Consider the following 16,781-nt stretch of genomic DNA (forward strand, 5'->3'; position numbering starts at 1 on the left):
CCATTGGCTGGTTCGCGGACGGCGGTGAGACCCGATTGGCCGGTTCCCTGTCCCCGCCCCGCGCTCTGGTTGGCCGGAGACAGCGCGGAGGGAGTTAAAGAGTCGGCGCCTGCGGCGGCCTCTTGCAGGCGATGCCGGGAGTTCCACGTTACCCACGGGTGTAGCTCCGTCCTCCGTGGCCCCGGGCCTTGACTCTGCACTTGGAGAGCTCTGGTCTCCCGGCTCCAGACGTGCCGGCGCGCTCGCCCAGGGGCGAGGGGGACCAGGGAGAGGGACCCCTGGAAACTGAATGGTCCCTGGAAGTGACGTCTGTGCCGTGACCGAGGGAGCCCGCTCAACTTTGATCTACCAGAAGTAAATTCCTTCCCCCCCCCCCCCACCCGGTTGTAATCCGTCTAGAAAGGAATGCAGCGAGGCTTTGTGATGCTGGAGGGGAGGGGAGATGTCTTCGGGAAGAGTAGTTTAAATCCCCACCTGGACCCTGTCAATCACCTTGCCCTCTAGGGAGGTCTGACGAGCCCGGTAGGAATAGTTGCTACCGTAGGGAGTTCTGAATGGAGTTAGTGGGGTATCCGAAGGGTGTTCATACTGATTAATCTTGAGACAGCGAATAAAGAAAACTACAAATAGAAGCCACTTGGTTGGGAAGTTACTTGTGCTTGGCGTAATTTGCCTGCTTCAGATTGGGCCAGAACTCACTCCTAACTGGCTGAGTGTTTTGTGTATGCCGCCTAACTTCCCTGCGTGTGTTCCTTCCTCTGCCAAATGATAGCACCAGGGCCTCCCTCTCCAGCCTCCAGGGTTAGTTTCAGGTTTATCTGAGAAAACTTTCAGGATACTCTCTTGTAAACTATAAGCGAAACCCAAAGGAATTAGGATTGGAGTGAACCCTTTGTGAAATGTTGAATATATTTTGTCAGGATTAATATCCATGATACTCAATTACTTTACTTCTGATTTCTTTTTAGCTTGCTTCCTGGGCTATGGGAGATGTCAGCGAATTAAAAATGCAAATAACACCGGAAACTCCAGGAAGGATCCCTGTTTTGAATCCCTTTGAAAGTCCTAGTGATTATTCTAATCTCCATGAACAAACCCTTGCTAGTCCTTCTGTCTTTAAATCTACAAAACTACCAGTAAGTTTTTCTTGCCCAGTGTTTACAAGTGATTTTAAGTGGAAGTAACTTGGAATAATTGTAAATGTAAATATCCTACAGAAGATATGTCACATAGTCTTCTAATGGTTCTTTCAGCAAACATGATCCGAGTACCCTTGTGCATCAGCTAAAGTGAACAGGTTAGGGTCACTTGGTACAAACTCTCCAGGAATTTCCCACACCAACACAGAACTTTTACTCAGGAGCCAGACAGGCTTTGCAAGTCACCTGGTCACAATTGAGCTCCTTATGTGTACCTAGTATCAAAACAGAGCAGTCAAAGACAGCATAGAAATCAAGATGGTCATGTTCTAAAGGAATTATGGACACTGAAATTTGAATTTCAGGTTTTTCTGTCATAAAACATTGATACCTTTGTCTTTGTTTCCCAGCCATTTAAAAACATTAAATCCTATTAAAACTTGTGGTTAATATAAAAGGGAGGCGACTCCTGTGCCATTAGATAAACTCAACAGAACAAACAATTCTGAAGTTGTGAATTCCGTGCTACGATTAATATCTGTTAATCATAATAATTTACTAATATTTATCGGAAGGAAGTGTGCTCTCTGGGAATTCAGAGAAGGCTTCATCACCTTAGCTATTCTTACTGTTGCTACGCTAGCTAAGCTCTTTTGATTGTTAACCACACAGATAGAAAAACTGTAAAACAAGTGTGCTGTCTGCTTTCATGTCAGTTTGACACAAGTTCAAGTATCAGACTTGAGAGAGGAGAGCCTCTGTTGAGACTACACGCCTCCATAATGGGCTGGATCCAAACCTACTGGGCATTTTCTTAATTAATTAACATGGGAGGATCCATTGTGGGTGGCCATCCCTGGGCCGATGGTCCTGAGGTCTATAAGAAAGCAAAACTTGGAGCAAGCCATGGGAAGCCAGCCAATAAGCAGCACTTCCCATGGCCTCTGTCAGCCCCCGTTTCCATTCCCTGCCCTGACCTCCCTTGATGGCATACAGTGATCTGGAACTATTAGCCAAATAAACCCTTTTCTCCCCAAGTTGTGTTAGGTCAGGGTGTTTCACCATAGCAACACCAGGCGACTGTTTCTGCTGCATTTTATATCAGCCCAGACAGTGAGAAGTCATGCATGAACCGTGTACAGTGTATATGGAGTCATTTGATTAATTTGGCCTTACGATGAGAAAATTCAGCCATCTTTTAGTCTTAATCAAAAGTAAATAGTGAGCCGGGTGGTGGTGTCGCATGCCATTGATCCTGGCACTAGGGAGGCAGAGGCAGGCAAATGTCTGTGAGTTAATGGAGGCCGGGGAGATACCTAGTTGGCAGCATGCTTGCCATTTGCCATGCACATAAAGGACATGAGTCAGACCCCTAGAGCCCATGTGAAAATGCCACCAGTATTGAGTATTTGTCCTAGTGTAGGGAAGGAGGATACAGGCAGATCCCTGGGGCTCACTGCCTAGCCAGCCTACATTATCCACATGGACATGGATATATACACAATAATAAAAGAACGATTTCAATTAAATTGGGTTAAGCAAGGAGTTTGTTTGGTTTTTGGTTGGCTGGCGGTTGATTGGTTGGTTTTTCCAGACAGGGTTCCTCTGTGGCCATGGCAGTTCTGGAACTAGCGCTGTAGACCTTTCTCGCCTCCAGCTTTAGTCCCAAGAGCTGGAACTAAAGGCCTGTGCCACCACCCCCTAGCATCAGTTCATTTATAATTAAACTTAAAAGTCAGAAAATATAGCATCTTGTCCTTCCACCCCCCCCAAAAAAAAATATTTGTAATTACAGTTTTTAATTGGAATAAAGTTTAGGATTGGATGAGTAGTTAGATATGGGAGAAGCCATGGGTGGCAATCTTGAATAGTTAGAGCATCAGTTATTTCCTGAGCTGTCTGAGCTACAGGTGCAGCTAGATCTTGAGCTGTAGTTCATTCTCCACGACAATAAAGGCTTTCAACCTTTGCTAAACGAAGCTTTTGTTTTCTCCTGGGCATGGTTTCTCTCATGAGCACTAATTGTGGTATTTCTACACGTTTGCTACTTTGATTTTTAGAGTATTGTGCCGTTTTTTCTTAATCACGCAGAAGATTTTGATATTTTAAGAGATAATTTGCAGCAGGTTGACTTAGTGTGATTTGGTTACCACTTACCATTTAATTTAGAGTCATTAAACTCAGATTTGAAAATATAATCTTTGAAAGCTGTTTATGTTATAGCCATGCACAGTTTTGACAGTAACATTGGGTAGCATTTTGGTGAATGATTTTAGACTTTATATTTATGTTTATTTCATTAAGACTCCAGGGGAGTTTAGGTGGTCGATCGATCAGCTGGCTGTAATAAATCCTGTGGAAATAGACCCTGAGGAGATTCATCGGCAGGCTTCTTACTTAAGTCATTCTCGGTAAGCGTTCCTTACCTAAGTAAAGAGAAATAGGAACTTCTAAAAACTGGTTATATGTGTAAACGTATGAAGAAAGAAAATTAATATGGATTTTTTTTTCCTTTCTGAATGAGTTTAAATAATTATGGAAAGCTACCTTAAGTTAAGAGTTCCAATCTGTGTAGAAATTACTTTTTTTTTTTTTATATGATTAACATACACAAAACACTTATGCTCACCACCACTACCACTCAAAACAATTCTGTCTCCTTCCACTTGGTTAGATGGAAAAGTGCATTGCATTAGCATTTGTACCTTTGTCTGTAGTTGTGTTTTCTGATGTGTTTGTTTGGTATCTAAGAATAAAGTGTTTCTGTTCAGTTTTGCCTGTCCGGGACGTCTGAAATCCCCGAACAGGATAAGGCACAGAGTGCCAGAGCATCCATTGGCAATAGAAAGCTTTCTAGGTATCCTTCAGCTTTAATGCAGTTCACCAAGGAATCTCAATTCCTTTAAAAAGTTATTTATTACAGTGTCTGTGACGAGTGCACATGTCATGGAGTGGGTGTGGAGGTCAGAGGGCAGCTTTGGGGAGTTGGTCTCTCATTCCACCTTGTAGTCCAGAGGTTGAGTTCAGGTAGTGAGCCGTGCACAGCAAGTGCTGAGCCATCCCTTGGGCTCCATAAATTCCATTTCTTTCAATTCTGCATGCCACCTGTGTAGTCTGCACTTCTTTGTTGATGTGTCGTGTAGTTCTCAAACACTAGTGGGTGTCCGGCTTGAGCTGCTCAGTGATGCTCAGTGCAATGAGAACATGATAGTGGACCAGAAATAGATTCTTAATTAACAGGTTGCTAGGCAGCATTACTTATAGTTTAAAGAACCAATGCTTTGTTGCCAATTGTTTCTTTTTTCTTTCTCACATAAATATATCCTAACTATGGTTTCCCCTCCCTCTACTCCTTCCAGTTCTTCCCCATTTTCCCTCTCATCTGGATCCCACGCTCTTTCCATGCTCATTACCAATCAAACAGGCTTCTAAGGGATAGTAATAAAAAGGTGGAACAAAACCTGTATACACTGGGGTTGGACAAAACAAACAGCAGAAAATGAGCACAAGAGAAGGCACAAGAATCAGAGACTCAGTCATTCTCAGCTCGAAGCCTTAATTTGTACACATAGGACTCGTGCAGACCCATGTGAGCCCTGTGCATGCTGCCTCAGTCTGTGAGTTCATCCGAGCATTGCTCGTGTTGGTTTGGAGAGGTCTTGTTTTCTTGGTGGCCTCTAGCCCCTCTGGTGCTTACACTCTGTCTGCCTCCTCTTCTGCACAGTTCCCTTAGCCCTGAGGGGAGGGATTTGGTAGAGACACCCCATTTAAGGCTGAGTGTTGCAAGTTCTCTACCTGTCTGCATGCCTTGCTCTGGGTCTCTGTATTTGTTCTTGTCTACTGCAGGAGGAAGCTTCTCTGATGATCGCTGAGCAAGGCTTATAGTCTAATATATTTTTTTTAATATTTGAAAAAGAATCAAATAGCTTGTCCAGGTCTAATTTTCTGTCAGAAGATAGGTGTATTGTTAGTCCAAAGCAGTTGGATCTTTCCGCCTTTGACTTTAGAATCCATTCATAGGAAGAGGCATCTGTCGAGGTGTTCTTCCAAATGCTTGCCTGACTTTCTGCTCCACTTCTCTCTGCTTGGTACTCGGATGATCATTCGCTTGTAATTCATACCCACCTGAATTCTTACACAAAGGGAATGTGCTGAAGATAAAATAGACAGGATTTAAAAGCTTAAGTAATACCTTCTCTAGAGAACATTGAAAAAGTAATTCAGATGAGTTTATGAGTAATTTTTTTGTCCCCCACAAGCTGTATATTTATTTATTTGTTTGTTTGTTTGTTTGCCTTATCTCTTCAACATGCTAAATTACAGACAGTTTTGATCTCATCTTCTAGATAACTTCCCAAGCCCTGAGAGGCACTGCACATTATTCCTGCCCTAAGGAGCTAACTGGACAAGTAGGCCACAGGTGTAATATATTTTTCCAAACACAGGGCATCTGTTATCTGAGTTTAGAAAGAGAATTTGGTGTGTTTACATAGCTGATTTGTTATATAGGAGAAAAGTGGGACTGTGTTCTAGTCTTAACTTACTGATGTAATTCATTGAATGCTTATAAGGCTTCTACCAAAGACAGTGAAAATACTCTCAGCAGAGTACGTTGACTCATGCTTAGAAACAAGCAATGGCCTCTGATACCTCCTGCTAACTACCAGGGCCGACACGCCTCCCTGCCTCGTTCCCCATACGTGGTACTTTGCCCTACGTGTCACCTTAGAGTTTCAGTTCCAGCAATTAACTGATGCCAGTAATCAGCTGAAATAGCAGGATGTGCAAAGGGATGAAGCTACTGGAACTTACTGTCAACTAAAGTTAATGCACGTACAGTTGTTTGGGTATGGTTATGATATGGCCATGATGGTGAAGGCAGCTGAGTTGTTAGTTAGTGCCCGTCACCCGAGCTTGGACGTGTGGGTCATCATCATAGTTCATTTTCTCATAATTTCCTTCCTTGAAAAATTCATTTAACTCAAATTTCTGAAACACATACACTCTTATGCAAGCTTCCTTTTTTTTTTTTTCCTTGAAAGCAGAAACAGCTATGTACATGAACAGTTACTGAGGAAAATAATTTTGAAATTGTTTTTTAAATATTATTTACCAATTTGTGGATGGATTGCAGACATTCTTTCCTGGAACAAGATAAAGAAGTGGTCTTACAAGGCTAATTGCCACATCCTTGGCAAGTGATGCCTTGTGCGTGAGACCCAACATTTTGTATTAAGTTTTATTGTAGAGAAATTTGTGCTATAATTCTGTATGGCATTAGAACCAAAAGTGTTTATTTGGACAAAATTTTATATTGTTACTATATTTTAGAATTAATATTTTTGCTTGTCTAATTCAGAACAGTAGGTTATTAATTTCCTACCACTGTAGCAAAATTGCTATAATTGAAAAAAGAGAAATTGGACAATTGTATCAAATGGAATACTTTATTTCTGTTGCTTAAAGCACGTTATCTAAATTATGTTGTTGGTAGTAACTTAGATATGTCAGTGTAAGCCTTTTAAAAGAAAGTTTTCTTCCATTTAGACTTTGACCAAGAGGAAAGTGAGCCTGATTGCTAATGGTGAATTTCCAAGTACTGCCATTCACTAAATGGTGTAAGCCATATGTTTTTCTTTACAATGAGTTTAACATTTGTCAATTCTCAGTGAAGGCTGATTATTTCTTTGAAAGGTTATTATTTTTTCATGTTCAATAAGGTGAAGTAATGGCCTGGTTATTTTTCTTCTCTATCTCTATATAGAATAGATAAAGATGTGGAAGACAAAAGACAAAAAGCCATTGAAGAGGTAATTTAACCCTGTTATAATCATTAAGCCAGTCAACCATGAATTCTGCATGTGTGCCCCCTCCTTTCAGGAAGACCTGAAATCCTTCATGTCACTGCTCTGCCCAGGTCCTTAATGCTCCCCCCCCCCCGTTTCCGTGTTTCCCCCCCGTCTTAGTGCCCCCCCCCCCAGTTTCAGTGTTTCCCCCCAATCTTTGTGCCCCCCCTCCCCAGTCTCAGTGCTCCACTCGGGTTCTTAATGTTCCCCTCCCCATCTGTTTATGCAGCATTCCAAGCTCTGGACGAGACCCCCTGCTTTCAGCTAGCTCAGTATTTCTCTTCGTGCTTCTTTGCTGTCGTGGTCGTTGGCGCGGTGCTTCTCAGTCTAGACTAACCTGGTTTTGGCCAGTGTTGTTCTCTATTCATCGTTTCATTCTCAGGGCCTAGCTTGTCTTCCTTGGACTTTCAGAATACCCATTAGCACAAAATTCTGATTGAAGTTGGAGTTATGTAAAGGAAGCTGAGTATTTTTGTTCTTCCACATACAAAATAATTTTGTCTTTTCTTGTTAATACTCGAGGATTTTTAAGATTTAGAATATATTTCATAAAAATGGCTTACTGCTAAAGTACAAAGGTTTTTGTTTTGTTTTTAGTAAGAACAGTGAGGCCATGATTTTTACTTTTAATTTTTTGTTTTTTTTTTTTTTTTTGTTTGTTTGGTTTTTTTTTGCTTTTTTGGCTAAATTCCTTCTCCTGGACTAGCATAAAGATTACATAGTTCTTTCTTCAGAAAGGCTTTGTCATAGCACCTTTTTCTTGAGCTTTTCTTTTTTTACCCTCTAGTCTCTCCTACACATTTCTATTCCTTAGCTATACTTGGCTCTTCTGTACCCAAAAGATTTGTATTAATGGCCTGTTGTTCAGGTGGCTGGCCCCTCCTTTAGTTTTCTAACATAAGTGTTCTGTTCCTTGTACTTGAGATTGTAACTTTGCTTTAGAAAATGGTATAGTCCTTAATCCTTATAGATCTTGGTTTCCTCTCTATCTCTAGTTTTATCTTTCCACTGTTAGGCAATCACTTAATTCTTCCCCAGCTAAATATCTCAGATCCTTTAGAATTTTCCAACATTTTGGAAAATATCTTACCTTCTTAGAATCCTAAAAGTTGTTTCAAGTATAGCTCAGCAGGTGAAATGTAAGGGAATAAAATCAGAATGAAAGTTAGTATATCATATGCAGAATGTGAGAACAAAAGCTGTCATCCTCAACCAGTCTCTGAAGGGAACTGCTCCGACATTTCCTGTGTCATGGGGACTGATTTCATCCATACAGTAGCATCCATCCTTTAAATACGTTATACACATAGGTTCATTTGTTTTGCATCTTGCTTTTATTTCTTTCTTGCTCTTAGATTTTTAAAAGTAGTCACCCATACAGATTTTTGTCTTGTTGGCAAATGTTAAGTTCTGTTGTTTGTCTTTATATCACAGTGTTGTGGTCTGTTGATGTATTTTATGTACTTCCAGTGGACTGGTAAACCGGTGGCTTTGTGGACTTTCTGTCTGGGTGGGTTTTGTCATATTACCTTCCTAAGAGGCCAAACCATTTATGCTTCTTGTTTATCATTCTGCTTGTTTCTTTCTTCTCTACAATGCTGATTATTGCCAGATTTTCGAATGTCTGTGTTCTGCTTTTTATTTTAAATGCCTTCATATTGGGTCCTAGTTAATATTGAGTGTACTCTGTAAACATGTGTGACACTTCCTAAGTTATGGGTCCTTTACAGTCCCTCTGTAACTTTTCTATAGCATTATCTCTTTCCCATTCTCCTCCATTTCATGTATTTCGCTTACAGACTCATCACTGCTTTCCTAAGGAAATTAACTTTTTGTCCTATTTGTAACAGAGTAAAAAGAAAGTGTTTTTACCCTGAAAGTAAAGAGAAAGGAAAAGTACTGCAATTAGGAAGAGAAGACATAGCTGTAGATAGAAGATGGATGGATGGATGGATGGATGGATGGATGGATGGATGGATGGACTGACATAAATGGCTAGGTGAAGGATGGGTGGATGGATGGATGGATGGATAGTTTTTGTTCATTTAAATAGAATTGCTCGTGATACACAGGCACATGGGTACCACCTGGCTCTCTTTTTATGGACTAAGTATAGTTTCAGTGATTGCTGCTACCCATAGGGTAAATACTGTAACTGTAGCCAACTTCCAGTTACAAATATGATATCACTCACTGAATGGGAAAAGTACAGTTGCACATCCCAATGAGACAAATTCCACCATCTATGTACCCATGCTGTAATTAACTTCAAGAACATAGATACTGTTGGTAAATGTAAAGTAATGTATAAGTGATGCATTTTTAATGATTCAGTATAATTTACTTCATTATAAATTTATAGAATTTTATTTTTAGTATAGGCTTTAACACAAGTTATTCATATTTCTGAAAATTTGGTAATGAGATCTCGAGAGCCAGGACAGGTTAAGTGCAGCACACTATTTACTAATAAGTGTACGCTTACCTCCATTTATCTCTTTCCTCCTAATCTTATTGGTGACCAATCCCAGAACAAATTGTCTGTGAAATGAAGTAATTTACCTGTGAATAGTAACTTTAACTGAATTTGTAAGTTTCAAATTTAAATGGTTATAACACACTTGATGGTTATTTGAAAATGATAAAACTTCCCATTTGTGGGAAGTTTAAGCCTAATTGTACAACTTGAATTTTCCTAGTTTTTTACTAAAGATGTCATTGTACCCTCTCCCTGGACTGATCATGATGGGAAACAGCCTTCCGAGCTTCATCCCAGTAAATGTGAGTACTCATCGTGGAAGCCCAGAGACTGTAAATAGGTGCGAGTGTTCAACAGGCACCCCCAAAACAACCAGGGACTGCGGGGAAACAGCAGAGGATTCATTTATGGGCCCTGGTTAGGAGTCTACTTAAAATTAAGTTTCTGGATGGCAAGATTAGCTCCTTTTCAGGTAAACATCAAAAGTTAGTTGGAATACGTTTGAGTTTTCCTTTGTTGTTTTTCTGCTGTTCTCTTTTGAGTTTTCCTTTATCCGTGACTGTTGTGAGCACTGATTCTGAGGATGCCTGGAGAGGCTTCATAAGTGTAGATAGTTTTAAATAGAGTTGAATCATGAATGCCACTGTCAGTGATTTTTGCAGGTTAGTATTTTAAATAAAATCCTTAGGTCTCTTGGGTTTTTGATTATCTGCCAGCTTCTTGCCGAGAGAGGGAGGGTGGCGATTAACTAACTTTGGGACAGCATAGTGCAGCTGTTAATCTGTCAGAGTTCACAGAGAATTTACAGGGCAAGCCAGCAACCCTTCAGAGTTCCCTCTCCTACCAGGCCCTGGTTGCTGTCACTGTCATTAGTGTTTTGGGCGTGTCTGTAGTGTACATGCACTCTTAGCATAAGGAAAGTGTTCCTCATGGACCCACAGCCGTAGGTACTCAGGATGAGCATTTCCCTACCAGAGCAGTACAGCTTTCAGTAATTCCTTACAGCTAATAGGTAGCGGCAGCCATTGGCCCCTGCTACAGGTGAAAACATCATTTCAGGAAGGCCTGAGCACTTCTTCAGGGTTTCTGAGGTGGTGAAAGCCTGGATTAAAGTATCTCATATCATTCATATATGGTCAGCCATTACAAGCTGACAGTGGTGTGGAATAGTGACTGGAGACCTGGATTATAAGTGTCTGGGTACTATTAGCCAGAGGAGTGGTCTTGATTATTCAGTCTTTTTTGATTCTGATTCTCTGTTTGGAAAATGAAAGGATTAAGCTAGAGAATCATCCTCCCAACTTTGAAATTCTGTGTTCATGGTGACATTTTTTAATATTAGATTTACTACAGATAAATAAATTTTATATAATCTTATTTTTTAAAGAATTTATATTCTGAGAAACTTTTTTTTTTTTCTGAAGTGACATAGTATCAGGAAAATGCAGAAAAGCTGGTGTTTATGAGGTGGCCCAGCTCATTGTAGCCCAATGCAGCGTCAACAGGCCCTACAAAGCTACGCTGCTTAAAGCCGTGCTAGGAGACCAGCTCTCAGGACGGTCATATTCCTGCATGTATTACAAGAAGTGATACGAAAGGATTTTGCTCCAGACTATCTTTTAAAAGTTGCATTCATATAGGCTTGTGCATACGTTTATGTTTGTTTGAAGATGATTTCATCACCCTTGGAAGGCAGAAATATTGAGTCCTTTCAAAGAGAGCAGATTTGTGTCATGTCCAGAATAGTAAAGAGGAATCTCTGTAGCAGATTTGCTTGCAAGCCATTATAGGAGAACCATATTCCTTCCTTCTCTCCTTTTTTTTCTTTCTTTCCTTTTTTTTTCTTTCCTCCTCCTCTTCTCTCTTTGTTTGTTTGTTTGTTTCTTTCTTTTATTTTCATTTTTTTCTTGAAATGAAGTTTCGTGTTCAATGCTTAAACTTTTGATCTTTGTGTCTCTATTTGTTGAATGCTGGGGTTACTGTTGATAGCCCACCATACCTAGGCAATGCCATGTTGGGATCAAACCCAGGCCTGTGCATGCTAGGTAATTGTAGGCTTCAGGCCTCAGCTGATTGGCCTTTTTTGTTTTGGGCAGCACGGTGCTCATGGTAGGAGCACTGATGTAGGGAAGCTGTTGTCATGGTGGACAGGTATGGAAGAGATGAAAGAGGGAGACTCTTGTCCCTCTGACCTTTCAAGGGACTACCCTGTTGGCTGCTAAGACCTTCAGTGAAGCCTCACACCTTCGAGTGTGTACATTTCCAAACAGCACCAGGGTGAGGGTAAAGCCAGGAAGGCATTCTAACTGCAAAATATAGAGTCCATTGTCTCTGTAGCACGCATTGTGAGACGGGCTAGTCTTTGTTACCCCCTTCAGCTTTGGTCCAGAAGAATGGGAGCACATTGTTGCAATGCTTGGTTCCCAGGCGCTGGTCTCCTAATGATCTGGGGATAGTCTGGGAACTTTAGGAGGTGGGTGGGGCCTAAAAGGAAGTAGGTCACTGGAGGCAAATACTTGGGGGTCTCTTGCCCATAGTTGTCCCTCTCCTTCTCTCTGCTCTTTGTACTGCTGTGATGAAATGTTCACCAGAATAAATCTTTGCTCTTGTAAGTTGGTTTGTTTAGTTGTTAGCTCACCACAGTAAGAACAGCACTAAAACAGATGGCAACAATACTAAACAAGGGAACAGAAGTTTTGAGGGTTTGTAAGCCATTAAAGTATTTGAGCTTCATTTTAAAATCATTGGGCTTTTGGCAGAAGGGAGCATCAAAATCCAAAATTGTATTTATTTTACCCATTCTGACAGCATTTAGCAAGTAACCTTCATTCCCTCTTTGGCCTACGCATCTACACTTGTTCTCATTTAGGATTGGTTAACTCAATACTTCTAGATCTTGTGGTTGTTAAGTTATAAAATAGATTTAAATGCATGGCACTGCAACATGTATTGCTGACTCTTGAAAATCTTGAGTACAGTTTTGTTCATCACATTTCAGTTTTTTTTTTGATTTTTGTTTTTTTTTGGTCAAAATAATCTAATATTTTAATTGGGTTTATGAAAACCCACTTTGAAAAAATTAAATGACAATCTGTTTGAGCTATATCGGCCCTATTTACTCATTCAACAATGTATATACATATCAAAACATCATATTAACCAAAATCACATGTAATTACTTGTTATTAAAACCTAATAATTACATGATAGCTTCTTATTTGGTATGGCAATCTTTTATTTTTATTTTTCCTCGTTAAATAATCCATTAGAAAGACACCAAAATTCTAAACTTGGAGATTTATCCTTAAACTATGAAAGCCTGTAGCGTGTAGCTTTACTCTGAAATATGTAACACTAAGTTAAATATAAAATTATGAGTTTTCTACTTTCTATATTTTACAGGTCTTAATGGCAATAGCGACTCCCCTGTTGGGCAAAAGCTGGTGCTCCTTTCTGAGAAATGCAATGGTGGGTATGCACAGAGTCTGCAAAGGAATGCGCTGCATGTGCCTTCAGCATGGCTCATACAGTGTCGCTGCTTTCCAATTAAGACCGTGTCTCGTGAATGAGCTATGTGCCAAGAGAACGGACCTGTACAAGCTGATATGTTAGAACAGATTATATTCAGCCTTGCTTTAGAAACAGCAATCGTGTGTTGCTCTCTTGTGTTAAGGGTGTGAACTGTGAATTGATCTGTGGTTTGGAAAAGGGTTAAAGAAAACACGAAAGTTTGTTAATATGAGAAATCCCCTAGTGTCTGCTGGTATCTCATTCAATTCCGAGTACCAGTCTGCAGCCAGGGGCTAACTTCTACCATTAGCGGGTCCCCGTCAGGAAGGAGTGGGGATCTCGCAGGGAAGGCGGCACGGAGTGTAATAGAATACCCGAGGACTGCTTCTGTCTCTTGTAGTTTGCCGGGGAGATGGCTGGCCTGCAAGCACATGGTCAGTTGCATGCCACGTGCCTTCACATGCTTCTGTGTGTGCATACACGCGTCCATGTCTTTGCTTTCTTTCAGCTGCCTGTCAGACTCTGCTGTCTCTTCCTGTGGACTTTAATTTGGAAGCTGTATTAGGTAAACACTGCGTGGCTTGAGCCTTTCATGACTTAAATCAGGTTTTTATTTTGTTGGCTTTTTGTGAATGGCAGTATTGTCATTAAACAGGAAACTGTCTTAAATTTTTCTGTTTCTTGAATGTGGCCTGAATTAGTAGCGTTTTTATCATAGTGAACTTTACTGTGGGCATCTTAAACATGTTAAACATTATCGTTTTAGACATTACACGTACATGTATTGAAAAAGTTCAAGCATGTTTTATGACTTTCAAAAATCAGGGGCTGTCGTGTAGCCACTTCTCACAATGACCAGCTGTCTCTTTGTCGTCATTCAATGTAGGAGACTATTTTAGAGCAGACGACTTTGTGGACCAGTCTCCTGGGAACCTCAGTTCTTCATCCCTCAGAAGAAAGCTCTTCCTAGACGTCAATGGAAGCATCTCTGACTCTTTACCTTCAGCTTCTCCCGGAAGTCCCCCTCACAGTGCTCGAGAATCTCTTGAGGTGTTTTGTCCAGTAGATTTCTCCATTGCAGCCTAAGCGCCCTGTGTAGACGCCACTGCAGTAAGATGTGTATTAGCAAGTGGGTCGTGCATACGCTCGGGTAGAGGAACTCGGAACATATCCAGAATATCACTGTTGGGCATTAAATTTCTTGTGTATTTTCTCAGTTTGGAGTTATGATTCCAGTCGGAGTTTAGTTTTATATTTAGAGGTAGACAGTGTGAGCAAATTGATGGTTGTCTCAAGGAATCACAGCCTGGGATACTTACTATCAGGGTATTAGCAGTGTGAGAGCTGCATTAGCATTGACGGAGTAACTAAATTAGAGGTATTTTCATAGCGGCTAATTGATCATGAAATGTAATGAGTGATTTGTTTAAACCCAATTCATTAGACTTTGACCTTTATTTCGAGATTTTTCTAAGAAGTCTTATCTTTGATGCAAGTTGCCATTTACTGTTGATTCTTCTGAATTTCCAGTTTATAAGCATGATGTGAAGAAGTTCAGAAAGATCATGCAATATAACCATGAAAAGGAATTAAATGTATTCAGTGATTACTGGCTTGATTATTTGTTAGTTTCTTTCTTTCTTTCTTTATTTATTTACTCATTTATTTATTTATTTATTTATTTTTAAATCACAGGGACAGTTTTCTTCTAGTCCCATTCAGCACAGTGCAAAAAAATACAGTTTGGGGAGCATTAATAGCCCTTCAGCTATTTCTTCACCCACTTTCTCACCGATTTCACTTCAAGTAGGAAAGACACCACTTTCAGGTATGTCTCAGAATAATACACAGTTAAAATTTGTACTGTCCACATTGTGTTGTTAAAAGGGCTTTTAGCAGTTGTAAATGTGTTATAAATGAACAATATGGTATTAACTTGCAGAAACTTTTTTTTTTTAAACAAAAGGAATAGTGTAAGTCAGATGTGGTAGCTTATGCTATAAATTCCAGTACTTAGAAGCAGAAGGATCGAAAATTCAAGGCCATCCTGGGGATATGTAGATTTATGCTAGCCTGAGCTTCCTAGTAAAACTGTGGTGGGTTGAGTAAGAATGGTCCCATAGGCTCATATTTTAATCTTAGTCACCAGGGAGTAGAATTTTTTGAAAGGATCGGAAGGGTTAGGAATTGTGGTCTTGATGGAGGTTCAAAGCTGTGACAGGCCCAGTTTCTCTCTCTTACTGGGCTTGCTGATTAGAAAGTAGTTTTCCTGCTCCTGCACCATGGATGTCACCATGGTGATAACAGTCGAACCCTCTGAAACTAAGCCAGCCCCTAATTCAGTGTTTTCTTGTATAAGAGTTGCTGTGATCATGGTGTTTCTCCACAGCAATAGAACGATGACTTAAGACAAAGACCTTGTTTCAAAAAAAGGAAGGAAGGTAGGTAGGAAGGAAGGAAAGGGTGGCCAGAGGAGCAGGGAGTCTTGCTGTGTTGTAAGATTGTGTCTCCTAGAAATGTCAGAAGCTACACCATGAAGTCTCTCCATAATGGCTGCCTAAACATGACCTGAACAAGGACAACACCAATAGACATGCTAATGTGGTGAGCCCTAAAAACACATATATGAAAGTAACATGCAGATTGAGCAGGTTGGACTTACGTATTTAGAAACACACATGAATGGAACACGAAGAAAAGCAGCCATGAACTTGAATGAAGCAGTGGAGGGAGCTACATAGGAGTGTTTGCAAGGAGGAATGGAAGGGGGAAGTTATGTAATAATAATAATATCTGAAACTTAAAAGACCAAGAATGTTATATGAAATATAGATTGCGGTTTCCTTATACACACAGAACCATTCTTGCTTCATAAACTGTATAATTATCAAATAAAAGTGCCATATTAGAAAAGACTGGTGATCTATTTCAGTGCAGAACACCACGCTGTGTAGTGTCTACACCCTGTCACTACACAGAAGGATAGAGGGGTAATTTACCCTCAAAGGCAAGAAGTCTCAGGAAATTTATAATCTAGTTGTTTTGACAGGCAGTATTTACTTCACTGTACCAGAGATAGCAATTTTAGAGATATGCCTTCTTATATGCATTCTTACTTATATTTTTTATACGCCCTCTTACTTATAGGAACAGATTTTGACAATCAGATAATCAAATTCTGGAAAACACACTTGGTTAAGGTTTTAAAAATAAATATGTCCAGAAATCTACATATGCTTTGAAAAAAAATTGTCAGTTTTTAAAATTTAAAAATTTGTCAGTTTTTAGTATTTTTAGAGAACCAATTCAAGGTAAAAATTTGGAAAATTTAAAAACTTGCTTTTTTATACATGGGTATAAATATGGGTATGAATATGTACATGAACATATAAATTATGCATGGTTTCATTTTTTCAGAAAGCACTTATTACGGGTATTTCACAGGCCACTCAGATTATTGTTACCTTAAAAACATGCTTTTGGACTCGACCTAGCAGTGTATCAAAGCAGATAGTAAGACTCATAAACAAACCTTCAACAGAGTGCAGGGAATCATATGAAAGAAGGGGGAGTTAGTAAGACCTGGAGAGGACAGGAGCTCCACAAGGTCCAAATGTATCAGGGCACAGGAGTCTTTCATGAGACTGTTTCTCCAACCAAGGACCATGTATGGATATAACCAAGAACCCCTGCTTGGATATAGTCCATGGTAGCTCAGTGTCCAAATGGCTTCTCTAATAAGGAGAACAGGGACTATTTCTGACATAAACTCAATAGCAAGCTCTTCGTGCCCCCCCCCCCCCCCCC

General features: G+C 40.2%; 1 protein-coding gene across 2 annotated transcripts in view; it reads left to right on the forward strand.

Annotated features, from left to right (window-relative positions):
• Positions 1 to 139: 139 nt before the first annotated feature.
• Bora (BORA aurora kinase A activator) overlaps positions 140 to 16,781 on the forward strand; it is a 23,499-nt gene continuing 6,857 nt past the window's right edge. For both annotated transcript variants that reach the window (XM_055609559.1, XM_055609560.1), the window contains exons 1-9: positions 140 to 354; positions 969 to 1,136; positions 3,444 to 3,550; positions 6,904 to 6,949; positions 9,685 to 9,766; positions 12,867 to 12,932; positions 13,483 to 13,539; positions 13,861 to 14,024; positions 14,670 to 14,802. In XM_055609559.1, coding sequence (XP_055465534.1) covers positions 984 to 1,136; positions 3,444 to 3,550; positions 6,904 to 6,949; positions 9,685 to 9,766; positions 12,867 to 12,932; positions 13,483 to 13,539; positions 13,861 to 14,024; positions 14,670 to 14,802 — 808 coding nt within the window. In that variant the 5' untranslated portion in view covers positions 140 to 354; positions 969 to 983. The remainder of the gene's footprint in view (positions 355 to 968; positions 1,137 to 3,443; positions 3,551 to 6,903; positions 6,950 to 9,684; positions 9,767 to 12,866; positions 12,933 to 13,482; positions 13,540 to 13,860; positions 14,025 to 14,669; positions 14,803 to 16,781) is intronic.

Source organism: Psammomys obesus, unplaced genomic scaffold, assembly GCF_907164565.1.
Source record: "Psammomys obesus unplaced genomic scaffold, mPsaObe1.curated_primary_1811, whole genome shotgun sequence".
NCBI classification, from domain to species: Eukaryota; Metazoa; Chordata; class Mammalia; order Rodentia; family Muridae; genus Psammomys; species Psammomys obesus.